General features: G+C 43.0%; 1 protein-coding gene across 3 annotated transcripts in view; it reads right to left on the reverse strand.

Annotated features, from left to right (window-relative positions):
• cep192 (centrosomal protein 192) overlaps window positions 1-19115 on the reverse strand; it is an 83523-nt gene that overhangs the window by 19649 nt on the left and 44759 nt on the right. Inside the window, exons 29-42 of one of the 3 annotated variants that reach the window (XM_083633268.1) lie at window positions 18342-18434; window positions 17860-17978; window positions 15503-15700; window positions 14894-14984; window positions 14396-14575; window positions 13624-13884; window positions 13227-13348; window positions 9666-9775; window positions 8794-8956; window positions 4647-4737; window positions 4409-4484; window positions 2685-2817; window positions 667-772; window positions 287-515 (exon numbers count right to left, since the gene is read on the reverse strand). In XM_083633268.1, coding sequence (XP_083489394.1) covers window positions 287-515; window positions 667-772; window positions 2685-2817; window positions 4409-4484; window positions 4647-4737; window positions 8794-8956; window positions 9666-9775; window positions 13227-13348; window positions 13624-13884; window positions 14396-14575; window positions 14894-14984; window positions 15503-15700; window positions 17860-17978; window positions 18342-18434 — 1972 coding nt within the window. Of the gene's footprint in view, window positions 1-286; window positions 516-666; window positions 891-2684; window positions 2818-4408; window positions 4485-4646; window positions 4738-8793; window positions 8957-9665; window positions 9776-12562; window positions 12687-13226; window positions 13349-13623; window positions 13885-14395; window positions 14576-14893; window positions 14985-15502; window positions 15701-17859; window positions 17979-18341; window positions 18435-19115 lie in introns of those variants that run through there. The other 2 variants (XR_014552532.1, XR_014552533.1) reach the window with 2 other exon arrangements.

Raw genomic sequence — 19115 nt, forward strand, 5'->3', positions numbered from 1 at the left:
GGAGAAAGGGCTGTATGCAGAGTAGCCTAATTTATAGACCGACAAACGTAACCGCTCCAAACTGTTCTCTGTGGTTAACCTGACATCCCCACCACACTTGTATTGGTGACTATCTTGACTGGTGTGTTGGACTGAGAGCAGTTAAATTAAAAATCCGTGATACGGTGACACCGTATTTTTAAAATACGGTGTCACCGGTAACACCAGTGTTGTCACGTGTTTATTACTCGTGGGAAAATGTCCACACCTTCCGTCCATTTTGAGTTGGTCTGGCACTGAGTTTTACCTGAAGTTTCCCCAGAGGAAGTGGTGGGGAAGAGGATGGTCTTGTTGCTGATCTTGACCATGGCTTGAGGTGTCTGTGGGATGATAGGGGGCTGGGAGGGCTTTGTGTACGGCCTGACCACATGCAGCAGAGGGGTGGCAGCGTGAGGAGACAGAGCTGACAGAGACCGATCCGCTGGGCCTGCAGATACATCCAGAACCAGGTCCTGACGAATCTGGACCTTGATGATCTGAACCAATGTTTATAGTGCAGGGATTTAGCTTATGGTGCTGTTATCCAGAGAAAAGTACAACAGGTGCACACAGTAGAAGGAGTCAACAGTCATCAAGATCTGTGAATCTTCATGTCTGCATTCTGCAAAGCCCATGAGCCAAACATACCTTCTGTTGACCATCACATTGGACGTAGATCTGCCCACTCCATGGCAGCAGGGCAGGCTTGTTTGCTAGCGAGGGGTTGGGGCTGATCAGAATCTGCAGGTGGCACCTTGGTACAAAGAAACGGACATTGGTGGACTCTTCCCTTCCATAACTACCAAGTTACTTCAAGTCATGATGCAAGGCCTAACATCCTTCCTGTGATCCAGTGGTTCCCAAACTGTGATCTGCCAGAGGATTGCAACAGACAAGAGTTTTTACCCTGAAGAGTAGGCGTGGGCCGATTTTTGGAAATATTGCAATATTCGGGAAATATCACAATTTTGAGGTTTTTATTTCAGAGGCTGGAGTGGGCTCAGTTTTAAAGCCAGAGTGATGTTTCTGGAATCATATGGAACAAGAAGACCTAAGGCATTGATTGGTACCACCATGTCATGCTAGCTTGTCAGGAAGGTGGCTAAACAACACTCCAAATTTAGGCAAACTTTTGGCGAGGGGGGAAAAAACATTTTCAAAGGGGTCCTCTGTTTCACAGCCAAAAGGCTGTTACACACGAAGAGCGATGCGAATATAAAGCACGACATTGCGATGCAAATGATGACCCACCTGTCAATCACAGCAACAGATGTGTACGTCGGAGGCAAATTTCTGAAAAATCAAACTTGGTCAGAAAAAATAAACGCCGCAATAACGCTCAGCGAAACTTCGCCGTTGGTATGCATGGTTGCATTGACTGATATAGGCTCAGAAAATATTATAGCTGTGTTTTGAACCAGTACCTTTATGTTGTTATTTAGCCTTTCTGATGCTATTGCATAGTTAAATCAGCAAATATGGGTTAAAAAAAAGTTGGTATCTGCAGTGGAAGTGGTCCCTGGCAAATTTGGTTTGGTACATAGTAGGGGTGTCAAAATTAATCGTATAATCGATGCATTACGATGGGGACGTGTGAATCGAATCGTTGACAGATGAATCGTTGATGTTTAAATTTCTGTTGACATTCAGATTTTAAAGCACTTTAAAGTAAAAAAGGAACTTGATATTTATCTGACTGCTTGTATTAATTTATGAAAAAGTAGCCATGTGCAGTAATAGTAAAGAAAATTGAGGATTTGATACTTGGATCTGCAATACTGTTGGAGCTGTATCGAGATGCATCGTGGAATCGAATCGAAGACAGATGAATCGTAATCGAATCATGAGGCCAGTGAAGATTCACAGGCCTAGTACATAGTGGTAAAGTTTGGGGACCCTGCTGCTGTAATAAAAACCTTTGTGCAGTTTTTCATCGAGTGGAGCTATGATGACAATACCTAAACAAACTTAGTAAAATCAGTGCTGTGAAAGTTACAATACCTAAACAAACTTAGTAAAATCAGTGCTGTGAAAGTTACAATACCTAAACAAACTTAGTAAAATCAGTGCTGTGAAAGTTACAATACCTAAACAAACTTAGTAAAATCAGTGCTGTGAAAGTTACAATACCTAAACAAACTTAGTAAAATCAGTGCTGTGAAAGTTACAATACCTAAACAAACTTAGTAAAATCAGTGCTGTGAAAGTTACAATACCTAAACAAACTTAGTAAAATCAGTGCTGTGAAAGTTACAATACCTAAACAAACTTAGTAAAATCAGTGCTGTGAAAGTTACAATACCTAAACAAACTTAGTAAAATCAGTGCTGTGAAAGTTACAATACCTAAACAAACTTAGTAAAATCAGTGCTGTGAAAGTTACAATACCTAAACAAACTTAGTAAAATGAGTGCTACAGTTACAATATACATTAGGAACCAAACTGTCAAGACACAAGAGACATCTCGTGTAGTGAGGCAGTGAGAAGGGTAGAGGGTTATTTTTGCTTCATCTTCACATTTCCTGGCTTCTCTGGTGCACATGTGATAAATGGGATGACGTGCAGCAAACGTTATGGGGTTAAATACTAACCTACATCTCCACTCCAGATTTGTGCTTTAACCTACTGAACCCAGAAGCCCCCGAGAAAAGTAGCATATTCTTACTGAGGCTCGATGACTCCATGCTGAGGATGAATGGTGAGGCAGTGTGCGGGCCAGGACAACTCAAAGCTCAACTCTCTGGATGTGTTGTTACAGATCTGAACCTCACTGGTGGTGGTAGTTGTGGCTGCATCATCTAAAACAACAAAATTATATTATTACAAAGTTAAAGAAAGACTGAGTGAAACACGTCCACATACAAGCTGAGGAAGTTGCCGTTTCAGCAACCTCATTTAAAATCCATAACAGGATTCAAAATCAGACTCCTTTAAAATGTCCTAGTTGGATTCAAAATGTAAAGATCCCTTAAAGTAATGTTTTATAAAATACTCTACTTTGAATAATAATTTGTGTTTGATTATCTTGTTAAAATCATTCAAATGAATTCCCCTCCTTCTCCTTCATAAAAAATTCCAGAATCTATAAATATGCAAACATTGTTGATTTTTTTTCTTGAATGGCTCCAAGTATTTGTGATGTCACAAATTATACTCATAGGGAATCACCTTTCCAGTGAGCAAAGAGAACTTTCCACTTTGAGCAGTCAAATGTGCAAACAGCCTTCTAGTGTCAAACTCTGCACATTAGTGATGTGAGGGGGTACTGAAAACCCGCTGGGTCCTACCGGGTTGGCCCGCGCCACGGGCTGGGGTGGCAAATTAGGAAAATATTGCAGACGCAGGCGGGGTGACTTTATTTTATTATTTTTTTAATTGACTTTTTATTGACAGATTATTATCAATACATACTTGCATTGTATACATTGTAGATATGTACTGCCATAGTTTTTTTTTTTTTAGAGAAATAAAAGAAAAGACAAAACCACAACAGCCGCAACAGCAGCAACAAAACAGACAAACAAAAACAAAAAACAAACAAACAAAACAGGGAGTCGACTTTTCACTATACATTCATCTTGGATCCAAAAAGATAAAATCTGGCCTAATGGGTGTTATTGAACCCAGCATTCCCATCTTGAGGGAAATTGTTCTACTTTATGATTGATAACAGCAGTTAGTCTTTCCATCTTATATATATCCATCGTAATATTGATCCATTCTTTCACTTTAAGGCTTTCCTGTGATAACCACTTCCTGGTGAGAGCTTTTTTACCAGCTACCAGCAATATATTAATCAAATATCTGTCTTCTTTCGGGGTGACTTTATTAATGGATATAGAGACAACAAAAGATCCAAGGGATAGCACGCAAAAGTGTAAACACTTATTTCCAACATGGTCCCCGATGTTCTAAAAACAGGACAGACAATAATACAAAACATATAGTCATCTCGGGGTGGCTCTGAAAGTGACAAAGCAGCATTAGTAAATAAATTTCAGCAGCAAAATAAGCAGACTAAAGCTTTATTAAAGATGTGAACTCGGGTTTCTCTCCGCGGTGCTCATCTGTAGTCATATTACATTAAATTGGCCGTCGGGCCGCCAGGTTTTTGTTCGAGTTCGGCATTAACGCATATTTGAACCGAGCCGGTCTAAACAGGTTGGGTTGGTGCTGACCCAGGCATCACTACTGCACATACAGTACAGCATTCTGCACAGTGACCCAGGCATCACTACTGCACATACAGTACAGCATTCTGCACAGTGACCCATGCATCACTACTGCACATACAGTACATCATTCTGCACACTGACGCTCAAACATCCAACTGAAGGACGTAAAAAAGGTCACATCATGATACACTTCCAAACCCAAGCATCTACTTACTGGTGGGAGCAGTGAGGACAAGTTGCTCTGGATGGATGGTCCAGGACCCCTGCTGCCTCTCTGATGGCTCTGCAGCCTTGGGGGAGAAGAGACATTCAGCATTCAAAAATGAAATCATTGTGTTCTAATAGATGGAGGGTGACAAAGGGAACTCTTCTCATGAAAAAGGCAGCAAAACAAAGTCAGCATGCATTACAAGAACACAGTCCATCAAACAAGGATTATTGAAAGCTGCTACCTGCAGGGAGGGCTCTGCCACTCTCAGGGCTGGACCCTGGGGACCCTTCACTGGCAGCACATCCAGGGACACATTGCCATTCGTAAAATCACTGAGAATTACATAACAACATTATACTACACATCGGCCCAATCCCAATTCCCTCCATGGCCCTACACCTTAGGCCTTAACTCTCCCTTTTGCGCGTTCACGTGAAGGGCTAGGCTGTCCCAATTCGTTTTTGCGTCAGACCGAGGGTGAAGTGGGAGGGGTTAGTAGCCCTCGAAACTGAGATTTTTCAGACCCACACTCCAAACCAAGGGCTGAGAAGGAAAAAGCTATTAATCCGCCAGAATTTATCCAAAAGTTAGAAACAAATGTTTATATCTGAGTTTAATGTCGATACAAAGGACTCTGGATGCGTGGAATTCGTTTGTGGCAACATTTCAGATTTTTTTTTTATTGCATTGGGCGCTGCACTGGTTTCCTGGTTGTGGAAGAGGAGACAGCAATCTTTGCAAATATTGAGTTTTGAAATGCGTGTTTCAACATTCGGACCCAGTGATCCTTTGTATCGACATTAACTCATTGAGTGCCAAGGACGGACATGTTCGTCATTTCAAATAGTAACGTAGAGTGCCAAGGACGGACATGTTCGTCAATTGCGTTTTTTGACGGTGGGGCGTCGATCAAAGCCTTCTGCCTCTGATGTACAAATATTATAGCTATTGGATGTGTCTAACCTATTTTACAGAACCCTTAGGTGGCGACAGTGCTCTCCACATAACAGAAAGGCAAGGAAAAAACAAAGAAGAAGTCGTTATGGAAACGGAAATCGCATCGCATCCGTATGCATCGATATGCTGAAGCACGTTACTGCAGCTGTGCCTGCAGCAGCCAATCTGCTCCCACAATTGAGCCGCTCCGTGTCGGTTCCGACAGCACATCTGCACATCCACACCGTGGAGTTGTTATTATTCTCAACTGGAAGCATCGTTGCCGGTGACAAACACACGCGGAACGCTGTAAAAAAGCCTGGCTGTTCCGCACCCTTCACTGTGCGCACAGCAAACTCAGCAGAGAGCCACCACAGACAGGAGGAGGAGTGTGCAGTTGAGGCGAGGCGAGGCGGGGCGGGGCGGGGGGGGGGGGGGGGCACGCAGAGCAGCACGCAACACCCAGACAGACCCAGGCAGCAGGACAGGATTGACAAACGCAAGCCAGAATATCCGATACCCACCAGCAGCAAATCAAAACCAGCAAGAAGCTGCAACCAGCAGCGCACGCAGGGGCCAGCGCTGCTGGTTGTAGCTAAAAATATTATTCTGCCAAACAAAATTCCCTGGCCTAAACTGTTTTATTGAAGGAATTTATTTTTGAGGTGTGACTACATTAGAAAAGATTAGCTTCAGAGTCAGTGATGTGCTTGAAATGATTAATTTCACAAAAGGCCAATTATCTCAGCTTCTAGAAAAAAATTGCTTTTTTTGGATGAATCAAGCTATCTTCTCCGGCTCATAACTAAAGAACGGAAAATGGGATCAATAAACTTTTTTTTGCAGATGATAGAATAGAGTCTCATCGTTCTTTGTGCGTGTTCAGTGTTTACATAGTAATATCACACAATATTCTGTGGGCCTCGAGAAATCACTGAAAACGCTCTGAAACTCTGGCACTGGGAGCGTCCGTTCTCCAAAAGTGGCTGGCACTCAATGAGTTAAGGAAGACATTGATTTATTTTTGTGAGTTTTGGTTTTGCGACTATTTTAACATAGACCATATGGGCGCCCACTTCCAAGCTGGGAACAGAGTCATAGAAGCACCAGCCAGCATCTATCTGCAAGCAGATCAGTGTAAAAAGCTTTAACACTGAAACGTGACTATGGAGCTATAAAATATATTATTTTTGGACACCCGACCCAGCAAAAACCACATGGGATAGTTTAATGTCCCAATTATGAAGCAACCCAATCACCAGCATAAAATGCAAAAACACCAGAATAATATGTAGCTACAATATCAACTCAATCAATTTGAATAAGCTATACTATCCTATATAGGCTAGCCTATAATGTTATAATCATGTTTTCCAGTGACTCCTGAGCAAACCAGCCAACTAATAAAATAGTATACGGTAATTTAAATATTAATAAGTTATCAAAAATGTAATACATTAATTTCTGGTAATATGCAATATGATGACAAAATAGCGTATCTATGAGAATCTGCAGACTTCAATCCGTTTGAACCAGAAATAGCTTTATTATCACAGTTGGGCAAAATGATCAGGTAATGAGTGGTGTCCCATTTCCTAGGTGACTGTTTGACATCCCTACCCCTTGTGGCTCCATTTTGAAGGGCAAGGGCCAAAGTGAGGGACACTCAAAAACAAGGGGTAGGAGTAACTAGAACGACCGCAACGCGTACTTATGCCTCCGCCATTAGTTAATTCTTGAGTCCAAATCGCCATTTGAGGCAAATTGGAAGAAATTCCGTCAAGGCGCTCCTGTGATGTTGCGTTACAGAGCTTGGAAATTGGGTGTGTGAGAGGTCACAGTGACCTTGACCTTTGACCACCAAAATGTAATCAGTTCATCCTTGAGTCGAAGTCGATGTTTGAGACAAGTTAGATTAAATTGCGTCAAGGCATTCCTGAGATATCGCGTTAACAAGCTTGAAAATGGCGTTTGAGAGCTCACCTTGACCTTTGACCTTTGACCACCAAACTCTAATCAGATCATCCTTGAGTCTAAGGCGATGTTTGAGGCAAATTTGATGAAATTCCGTCAAGGCATTCGTGAGATATCGCATTAACAAGCAGGAAAATGGCGTTTGAGAGGTCACAGTGACCTTGACCTTTGACCTTGGACCACCAAAATGTAATCAGATCATCCTTGGGCCTAAGTGAATGTTTAAGGCGAATCTGATGAAATTTTGTCATGTTGTTCCTCAGATATTGCGTTAACAAGCTTGAAAATGGCGTTCGAGAGGTCACAGTGACCTTGACCTTTGACCTTGGACCACCAAAATCTAATCAGATCATCCTTGAGCCTAAGTGAATGTTTAAGGCGAATCTGATGAAATTTCGTCAAGTTGTTCCTCAGATATCGCGTTAACAAGCTTGAAAATGGCGTTCGAGAGGTCAGTGACCTTGACCTTTGACCTTGGACCACCAAAATCTAATCAGATCATCCTTGAGCCTAAGTGAATGTTTAAGGCGAATCTGATGAAATTTCGTCAAGTTGTTCCTCAGATATCGCGTTAACAAGCTTGAAAATGGCGTTCGAGAGGTCACAGTGACCTTGACCTTTGACCACCAAAATCTAATCAGATCATCCTTGAGCCTAAGTGAATGTTTAAGGCGAATCTGATGAAATTCCGTCAAGGCGTTCCTCAGATATGGCGTTAACAAACATCCGTACGGACGGACATCCGTACGGACGGCTGGCCGTACGTACGTACGGACGGACAACCCGGATCCATAATGCCTTCGGCCTGGCTTCGCCGGCGGAGGCATAAAAATAAGAATTGGGATTGAGCCATAGTGTTAATTTAAGACTTACTGTAGCACAATGTCTACCATATACCACAGCTGAAAACACAAACACTGATATAATCTTACATAATCCATTCCATATATACTGTAAATTGATGCTACCAAGGCTTGGTCTTTCACGCGACTGGCCCGGGTTCGAATCAGACCCGTGGACCTTTGCCGTGTGTCGTCCCCTCTCTCTCTCCCCGCCTTTCCCGCCTGCCTACTGTCCTATCGATTAAAGGCAAAATGTATCTTTCCACACACACCCCCGCCCCCATAAAAAAAAGTGCTGATCAATACTGCGACCGTAATTATTTTACCAAATCTGTACAGTATAATTAGTATTATGAACAGTTCTTGAAACATTTGTCAAACCAGTGAGATGACTTGAATACATTGAATTCTCATAGAAACTATGAAACATGCATGTGAGCAGACATCAAAACAAACAGTGCATCTGCATGCTGTTTTTGTCTTTAGTATTAGCAGGGAAATTCCTACAATAACACAAGCCAAATGTATTTTTGTCTGTGGCGCTGAGTGGTTGGTTCAGAAGGCTGATATTTAGATTAACCAGGTCCAAGCAAATTATGTTTGACTTTGAATTATATTTTATATGCATGGCAGTACCTGTCTGTCTCTGAAGCGTGCCTAGCAGACGGCTGCAGCAGCTCAATGATGATGTTTTCCGCAGAGTCAGAACTGTGCGCGGTGCCCAGCAAAGACACAACCACCTTACTCATGTTCCCATAGAAGATCTGGGCCTCGTTCGGCCTCTGGGGCAGGTCATAGGCTACAAGGAGGGCAAATCATTAGTCACATGTATCTACCAATACGATAGCATATTTGAAAAACATATATCTATATATACACACATGAATATATGAAATTAATCTTTCAATATCTCAAATATAAATATAATACATACATCAATATCTAAAAGAACATAAAAAATCAGTCCATAAATCTAGTAACATTTTGTCAACAAAGATATTGTCCTTTAAGAAGTACCCTAATTGCTTGTTGGAATGAACTGTAATTAACTGCCAATACTTTTACAAACGGGAGTTAACAACAAAATGAAACATTTATTTCATTTATTATTTGATAGATCCTCATCTTTGGTGCCAAGCGGCCTCATGTCTTTTTATACCACGCTCTTTTTCCTTGGATTTTCTGCCAATCAAGTTTGAGTTTCTGTAGGGGGTGCTCTTTTCTTTGTCTGTTCAGCCATGGTGACTATCTCTGTTCATGCTAACTACTCTGTGCTCCAGAGGACACCTGACAGAAAATAGCAGAAGCTTTGATGAACTATATATATTTTTTCTTTTATAATTTGGCAAATGAGAGCAGCAAAATAGACATTTAAACAAAAATGCTGTGTATTATGTTAAATATTTTCATCTAAAACAATCATTTTGTTATACATGTTTCAGTCCTATAAGACCTCAGTTGGTTGGAGACCAAATAGTTTTTTGTTTTTCCCCCTCATGACATCTTACTCTCTGTAATCTGTTCCTCTCCCAGGAACTTGTCATTGAAGTCTATGTTTTTCAGCAGGCTGTTCTCAGACAGAACCTTCCTCGCAGCCTCTGGTTTGCTCTGCAGCAATCTGAGGGAACACCACAGAAAAATACAGTAAGGGGGATGGGTACTAAAACAACCTGAGGGAACAACACACTAATGGCTCATTTCCACCACATATAACAGCACAGTACAGCTCTACTCGATCTGGTCTTACTCATCTCTACTTGATATAGACTCTGTTTCCATAGCAAGTTTACTCGCCTCCGCCCACACCTGGTCGTCATAGCGACCGCATATCTGCCCTCCGCCCATAGCCGAAGTAGGCTATAATGTATAACGTTAAAATTAAATCCATACACAGAACTTTTAAACTGGTTATGAAATACTGGTGCCTCTAAATGACCTACAGTGTACATGGGCAGATGTGACAATCGGCCAGGAGAATGGATATCACTTTGTTGTTACTCAAACTCACATGCATGCACTGCGCGGGGGACGGGAGTTGCGCTACGGGGAGAAGGGAAGCCTCTACCCTGGCGGCAACTCACCAGGCAAGACTGCGGCTTCACTAAGCCCCCGCCTCCGGCCTAGCGGAGCCGACGCAGCACACAACTACAAAGGGCTTCCCGAGGAGCTGACTTTTTCTCTCGCAAAACAATTGAAAACCACCGCCGTTAAAGCTGAGCAAGGAGATCGATTTTATTTCACCAGAGCCGAAGGCAGCAACACAAAAGACTGATGGAAATAACAGAAGAGAGGGTAAGCCCCACTAAACTGGTATCCAGCATTTACAGTAATACACTAAACACGATTCTGCCTGACCAATCAGTCGTCTGCAGTGTTTTCACGTCACGGTACCGGGTTCACAGCGCTGGAACCTCAACAAAGCAGGGACCAAAACTAGCACGACTCAACCCCGACTCAACCTGGGTTGTCCACGTTTTTGATCGGTGAAATGAGACAAAAAAGCGAGACGAGCTGGGCGGGGCCGCGCTGATACCAGCGGTGGAAATGGGCCAAAAGATACAGCGACTAAAACAACCTGAGGGAACAACACACAAAAATATACTGAGGGGGACGTGACTAAAACAACCTGAGGGAACAACACACAAAGATACAGTGAGGCGGGGGGGGGGGGGACTAAAACAACCTGAGGGAACAACACAGATAAATACAGCGAGGCGGGGGGGGGAGGGGGGGACTTAAACAACCTGAGGGAACAACACAGATAAATACAGTGAGGCGGGGGGGGACTAAAACAACCTGAGGGAACAACACAGATAAATACAGTGAGGCGGGGGGGGGGGGGGGGGGGGGGACTAAAACAACCTGAGGGAACAACACAGATAAATACAGTGAGGCGGGGGGGGGGGACTAAAACAACCTGAGGGAACAACACACAAAGATACAGTGAGGCGGGGGGGGGGGACTAAAACAACCTGAGGGAACAACACAGATAAATACAGTGAGGCGGGGGGGGGGGGGGGGGACTAAAACAACCTGAGGGAACAACACAGATAAATACAGTGAGGCGGGGGGGGGGGGACTAAAACAACCTGAGGGAACAACACAGATAAATACAGTGAGGCGGGGGGGGGGGGAATAAAACAACCTGAGGGAACAACACAGATAAATACAGTGAGGCGGGGGGGGGGGGGGGGACTAAAACAACCTGAGGGAACAACACAGATAAATACAGTGAGGCGGGGGGGGGGGGGGGGGGACTAAAACAACCTGAGGGAACAACACAGATAAATACAGTGAGGCGGGGGGGGGGGGGGGGGACTAAAACAACCTGAGGGAACAACACAGATAAATACAGTGAGGCGGGGGGGGACTAAAACAACCTGAGGGAACAACACAGATAAATACAGTGAGGCGGGGGGGGGGGGACTAAAACAACCTGAGGGAACAACACAGATAAATACAGTGAGGCGGGGGGGGGGGGGACTAAAACAACCTGAGGGAACAACACAGATAAATACAGTGAGGCGGGGGGGGGGGACTAAAACAACCTGAGGGAACAACACAGATAAATACAGTGAGGCGGGGGGGGGGGGGGGGACTAAAACAACCTGAGGGAACAACACAGATAAATACAGTGAGGCGGGGGGGGGGGGGGGGGGGGACTAAAACAACCTGAGGGAACAACACAGATAAATACAGTGAGGCGGGGGGGGGGGGGGGGGGGGACTAAAACAACCTGAGGGAACAACACAGATAAATACAGTGAGGCGGGGGGGGGGGGGGGGGGGGACTAAAACAACCTGAGGGAACAACACAGATAAATACAGTGAGGCGGGGGGGGGGGGGGGGGGGGGGACTAAAACAACCTGAGGGAACAACACAGATAAATACAGTGAGGCGGGGGGGGGACTAAAACAACCTGAGGGAACAACACAGATAAATACAGTGAGGCGGGGGGGGGGGGGGGGGGGGACTAAAACAACCTGAGGGAACAACACAGATAAATACAGTGAGGCGGGGGGGGGGGGGGGGGGGGGGGCTAAAACAACCTGAGGGAACAACACAGATAAATACATTGAGGGAGAGGCAACTAAAACAAAAACAGCTACTCAAATGCACAGCCATCTGAGGTTGGATGGATCTATACACAAAATCAGCATTTTAATGACTCAGAACTAAGCATTGCACCGGTATGCATTTATTCAAGATTCAAGATTCAAGATTATTTTAATTTGTCCCGAGGGAAATTTGTCTTGGACATACAGGCTGCCACATAGGTACACAGTGCCATAACAAAAACAAAAACAAAAAAACAATAGTGCATAGCACACCAGTGCCGACATGTGCAAATACACAACCAAAGTGCAAACATCAATAATTTACAGTACAATCAACAATACATTACCTATGACCTGAGTTTAGGAGACTGACTGATATGGGGATGAAAGAGTATTTGTATCTGTTGAGGTGTCTTTTTTTGTTCTTGATTGGGACTCTGTAACGCCTGCCAGATGGAAGCAGTTCGTATTCTGAATACAAGACATGAGAGGGGTCAGCAATGATCTTCCTAGCTTGTCTGATTACAGTTTCCTCAAAGAGTATTTGAAGGGAGGGGGGGGTTATGGGCAACAAAATGCAGTGGAGACCAGGTTACAGAATAAAATCACTGGTCTGATGAAGGCAAACCATTTAAATTCCCCTGTATTATTCTCATTGGCTGCAAGTTTGTAAATCACTTTTACAGAGCGACATTTATTCTCACAAGGACAACAGAGCAATGGGGTAACTAAATTAACTTCCACCTACAGAGAGAAACATTCGTGTCCAGAACAGAACTTCCAGGATTGATAAACAAAACGGACATTAACAAAGTGACTCAAATCCAGAGAGAATGGCAGTACCATTTAAAAAGGAAAGTACCACTACATCTGTGCTTTGAAACAAACTATTCCTATGCCTTAGGACAGTTTGGTTGAATTAACCATCCACTACTACCTCCCATAACCTTCCCTACCTTATGCCTTCTAACATTACCACTCTAATTAGCAAGAGATGGGGTAAGGTCTGACCTTCTGTACTGCTGCCTGGAGACCTCGTCTCCACAGAAGAGACAGACCGTAGCCAGCAGTGCGTTGGCCGACTGACAGAGCCCCTGCTCTCGCTGGGTGGACTTCATCAGCACTGTGATCACCTGTACACACAAAAATATTGTATACCGAATGAAGTCACATTCCAGAATCAGCATACATATACAAGCAGCACTAAGTGGTAGAAGCCGAAAGCAGGACTTGAAACGGATATTACAGTATTTAATGCACACCCCCCCCCAAAAGAAATCTTAGCATGCAACTGCAAAGCAAGAAATGTAGTGTCTTATGCAGTACTTTCTATTGAATTCATTCACCTTCTAGCAAGCATTTATCTACAACAAAAGTACTTCATAGTCGCTGTATCCCTTTCTCCTACCTCTCGTGTCCTTTCCTTCAGTACGAACTGTGACGGGGTGAGGCTGATGACAGGGGGCTCCATAACGGATCGGTTCTGCATGTCAGAGAAGGCCATGGCTTTGATGAAGGCTGCCCTAGAGCCAGTGTTCCTCACACACAGACACACCTTGCTGACAAGACCAACAGCGATGCCCGGTAGAATCGCCACGTAGCCGTCTGCCTCCTTCCTCTGGTCCTCCAGGATGATGTTGCTGGTGCCTCCGTACCCTGACAGAGGTATCTGAACCAAGATGGGAACAGTCTTAAACTACAGATCAACTTGCTGAAGGTATCCAGTGCAAGACACAGGATGAGTGCAAAAAACATCACAAGATTTGTCAAAATTAAAACACAGCATGTGGAAGGAGAAGAGCAGCAGGGGTAGCAAAGAGTGGGTGAAGCGGTTGAGGTGTTTGGGAAGATGTAAAAATCTTTGGGAAGATGTAAAAATATACAAAATGTATGAACATTATATTACATCATGTACAAGAAGGCAGGGGGCAGTTGCAGCGGGAGTGCTGGTAGGTGTGTTATGTCTGTATTATTAAGCGCAACAATATATAAAGATCTCTCGAAATTGAAATAAGTACGGTAGGTGTATAATGGCTGGAAGTGGCCATAGCATCAGAGAAACTTAAAGAGAATGAGACGATAAAAAAGAAGGTAAGGGAGATAATGAGCTATAGCTCACTGCAGAAAAAGAAGAGAAAGTGAGAGAAAGACAGTGGAAGCAGGGCCATAAGAGTCCTCACGGTAAATTTGACCCCTGGCTGCGAGGGTCGCACTCCAGACTGTTTGATCTCCAACTTGGCCAGCATGCAGGCCACCCGGGTGGGAGCAAAGAGCAGGTGGACGTCCACATCCTCTGTGGGACGAATGGACAGCTCTCCATATCGGGTCAAACGCTCCTCTACACTGAACATACTCTGGAGCTGAGGGACAAACACAAGTTATTTTATATTCATCACATTTGAAGAGTTTGGCAGACATTCCCATGGTAATAACTAAGATGTTATATTATGTCATTTCTGCTTTATTAGGTAAGATACAATGAATGTACGGGGACAAGAGGCAGAGAGAAAGCAAGACAGAGAAATAAACATCATGAATTTGAACCTACATTGTCACATTCATTCTGATTCCGCATCGATGTGGAAAAATCAATAATTACAAATTAGACTATGAAAAAGGAATTCACAGCATTATGACTAGCCCTTTCATTTTTGGTGAGGTAGGTTTGGTGAATCTACCTGAAAACAGTCCTGGTCTTGACCGCGGATCTGCAGGCGTAGTTGCTGTGTGGTGTTGGGTGAGTTGTTCCTCAGAACTAGCTTCTGTTGGCTGAGAAACAGAGACAGCTGTTGGTTAAACAGAGGCAGTTGGTGCACAAGATGATCAAACTCTAGACTATTTCCAAAACTGTGGCACTCTGAGATTTCCTCCTGGAAAGATCGTGGTGTCATTATCCTAATGTCCTAATTTGTGTGGGATAGCCAACTCAAAGCTGGATGTGGTTAAACCCTTGAGGGATACCTCCATCCAGTGGGGGATTCAGTTTTCTTATTACTTTCTGTACAGTGCCACTCTTCAATGAGTCAAAATAAATGGTGGATTATGGTGAAATGGTTTCGGAGGAATAACACTCCCTGTGGACCCCTTCTGTCCCTTCTCATGAATAACATTATGAAAGACTAATGGAATGAGATGGACCACCACACCAGGCCCTGAGTTTTATTGATAGTTTTCCAGTGAATAATTGATATCTATACATTGTGTTTTTTCCATGTGTTTCTTGATAAATAAATACATAAATAGATAGATAGATAGATAAATAAATAAAAAAGTTAACTGTTGCTTACACAGCTCTTCCTAAAGTGACCCCTCCCCAGGCTACAAGCTGTTTGTTAGAGAGTATAGGGGGAATGCGGCCAGCCACCCCAGGGCCTAGCATAGCGGCAGAGGTGGTGGCAGGTTTGCCACAGTCCTCTGTGGTCACCGCTCCTTTGAGGGCCACTTCGTACTGAGGGCCTGAAGGCAGCACATTGATGATGAGCAGGCTGCAGGAGAACAAGCAGAAACACAAATCATCTTAGTGAGTGTTTACATGCCCACTGATATTCTGACACTCGAGATAATCAAGGATACAGCTTAAGACTGATGCATATGAATTGCCTATTCAGAATAAGTATTAGCCAACATATTAGAAATGTGCATGTAAAGGTACCAATTTTGTTAAAGCCCCATTCAGTAAGTTTTCCAAGTTTTACTGTTGGAGAAACTGCACCCTCTGGGTCCAATAGTATCGATAACGATATCGCCGTTCAAAGTCAACAAAACACAGCGCCAGAAAGCTCTATGTACATGTTGTGACATCGGGTAATCACCACGGCCCAGTAGTTTAAAACTTTTAATCCCTATCTGATCGGATCAGATTTGGATTTTGGGTACCGGTAGTTCAAAACCAAAAAACAGGATTAGGATCACTTTGATATCCGATCAGATCAGGAAATCAAATCCAAGCTTTAATCTGGATCAAATCTTCAAAACGGGTAGTTCAAAGCGACAACACAGGATTGGGATCAGTTTGATCCCAAAAAACTGGATTATCTTGATCCCACCAGAGGGGTGGATTTCCAGTGGATTACCAGAGCAAAATGTACTATACAATTTATTTAAAAATATGTTTCAATATAAATAAGATGGCAAAGTTTGTTAACTGAAATAATACACAATTTTTAGCCTTCATGGCAAATAAATTAAATTTTTCATTTTTTGGTCACGTTTGTGGTGGACTATTTTGTTTTCAACCAAATGTTGATGACATAAATGTTTATGCTCATAAAAGTATCACAACAAAGATTGTCAATCACAAATGTAATTTAGATTAAAGAAAAAATATCTTCAACAAAAAAAAAGTCCATCATCTGTCATCACCTTTCAAAAGTAATTGCGGACAATAGCATCTCGCATTGCACCACCACTCAGTCTCTCATTTAGAGGGAAATCCATAGGTGGGCCTAGATCATCAGCAGGTGCAAGGGGCTCTGGGGGATCATCGATGTCAGAGAGGGGGACTCTGCGATGGACAGCGATATTGTGTAGCACAATACAAGCCAGTGTTATGTTATGTTAGAATTCAGCTCCTCAAAGCACACCTGGATGATCCAGCTGCCTTTGAATGAATGTTTTTTTGTTGTTACCCTAGTGGGAGTATTTTTTTTAATTACAATTCCATTATGATTTTATGTCCTTTATGTATTTAAAAATATAATTAGACATTATAGATGTCTCTGCAATGTGGTCTCTTGTCTTCCTTGTATTATCTTTCATATCCACTAGATGGAGATCGGTAGGATTAAAGCACTGATATTCAGGATCTAGTAATCTTGAAAAGTCTGAAACTGGATCAGGGTGATCCTATCCTGAATTGCTTTGAAATACTGGGACAAAATCTGGCCGAGTTGTCTGATCCTGGATCACAGAAAATGGGATTTCAAAATCTGATCGGATCTGATTAAGATTAAAAGTTTTGAACTACTGGGCCCTGGTGATGAAATAATAATCCATAGTTCCGTGAAACATCATTTTCGTAGCAAATCCGAATCGAGTTACTTCCTTGTTTTCATTAACACAGCGCTTCCGCTGTACAGCGCATGCGCGCATCCTTTTCTTTTTTCTTGCTACGGGACGCTGGCAGCAAACTGCTTAGTCCCAGAGCTGGCCAATGGAGGGCGGTGTGGGATAAATAAAGACGAGGGTCTCCCTATTACAAGTCAATCTACCATGTCCTGTGACTAAAAAGCTCTTATATTACAGTAAAAAATGTCAAAGATCTTACTGATTGGGGCTTTAAATAAAGGTTAAAATTCAACATTAGATACCACTTCATGCCAACCTTACATCTATTAGCAACATGTTTCACACAGAATTTGTATATATAACATTTGTTGCATATAAATTAATGGTTAACACTTTATTTGGATAGTCTGCCTACAGAGAGTCTACAGAGTAATTGTAACATTTCAACAGCTTATTGCAGGTGTGTGGAATGGGAAGGAAACAATCTGTTGAATGTCAACTAATAAGCTGTTGAAATGTTACAAATACTCTGTACTGTAGACTATAGTTGTTTTTACTTTATGTATTAGACTGAAATAAATAAGGAATTTAATGACAAGTTTACAAAATAAATAAATAAATAATAATGTGTGTATACCTTTCTTTCAATTTCCTGCTCCCCTGTGCAGTGAAGGAGATCACAATGCCTTGCTCCTCTCCAGCTGTCAGAGACAGTTGATCAGGCTTCACTGAGAAGCAGTCCTCAGCATCACTGATCTGTATCGAAGTACACAGGGAGGATAGGAAAGGAGCGAGGAAGAGGGGCAAGAGGATGGGGTGAGAGAGAGCAAAGGAACACGTAGATGGAAGGCAGGGGGAGAAGGAGGTAGCAAAGAGTTGAGAGATGGAGAAGTGGGTGAGATAGGGGGACAAAGAGGGAGGAAGGAAGTAAGACGGCAGAGGAAAAGGGAAGGGAGAGGAGAGAGGGGGCAGAGAGAAGAGAGGTAAAAATAGAGAAAAACAAGAAAAGGAGCAAAATATCAATACATCTCCCTACACTATGTGGCAGTCTGAGCCCAAAATGTCACATAGGCTTACCCAAACCCCAGATCTAATAAGAAAAGCAAACGTTAGAATTACCTTGAGGTTCAGCTGCACATCAATGTTGCCAGCATTCTTTAATGGCAGAGTTTGTTGACTGGATTTACACAGCGGAGCAGAGATGCTGACAGTCTAGACAAAAAGAGCACAAACGGCTGTTAATTACCAACTCAGTCAAGTCCAGGAACATTTAAAAAACGGAGTACTACTGAGACATAAGGATGTGTGTGTGTGTGGGGGGGGGGGGTAAAGAAAATCAACGGAAACTAGGGGTGTCACGATACACTCAGTTCACGATACACGATATTGGGTTCACGATAACGATACGATATTTTAACAATATATTTTTTTGCGATCGATTTGTAAGTTGAGGCGGCATCCTCCACGCTAATTTGAGTAATTTCACCATTTTCATCCTCCGTGTCTGTAACGTCCCTCGTCTGTTCAAACAAAGCAATGAAAAGGAGAGCGAGCATGCAATCAGATGCAGATCAGTGCCACCATGTTCAGCTTCTTTTTCTCGCGATATGAGATTTCATCTCAACGATACATATTGTCACGTTTTGATATCGCGATATATCGTGGGACGATATATTGTGACATCCCTAACGGAAAGCAATTACATTATACAGTATGTATCTAGCGCCAATTCAAAGTTTGAATTGGCGCTAGACACATGAATTTCAACATTGAACATTGAATTTCAAACAGAATGGGCTGTCTAAATATGTACCGATTGCTTCATAAACAAATCTAGCCATGACTGGAAACAATACTCTGAAAAAAGGACTGTCACACAAAGAATTCACTTGG

Source organism: Poromitra crassiceps (genome assembly GCF_964638095.1).
Source record: "Poromitra crassiceps genome assembly, chromosome: 1".
Lineage (NCBI taxonomy): Eukaryota > Metazoa > Chordata > Actinopteri > Beryciformes > Melamphaidae > Poromitra > Poromitra crassiceps.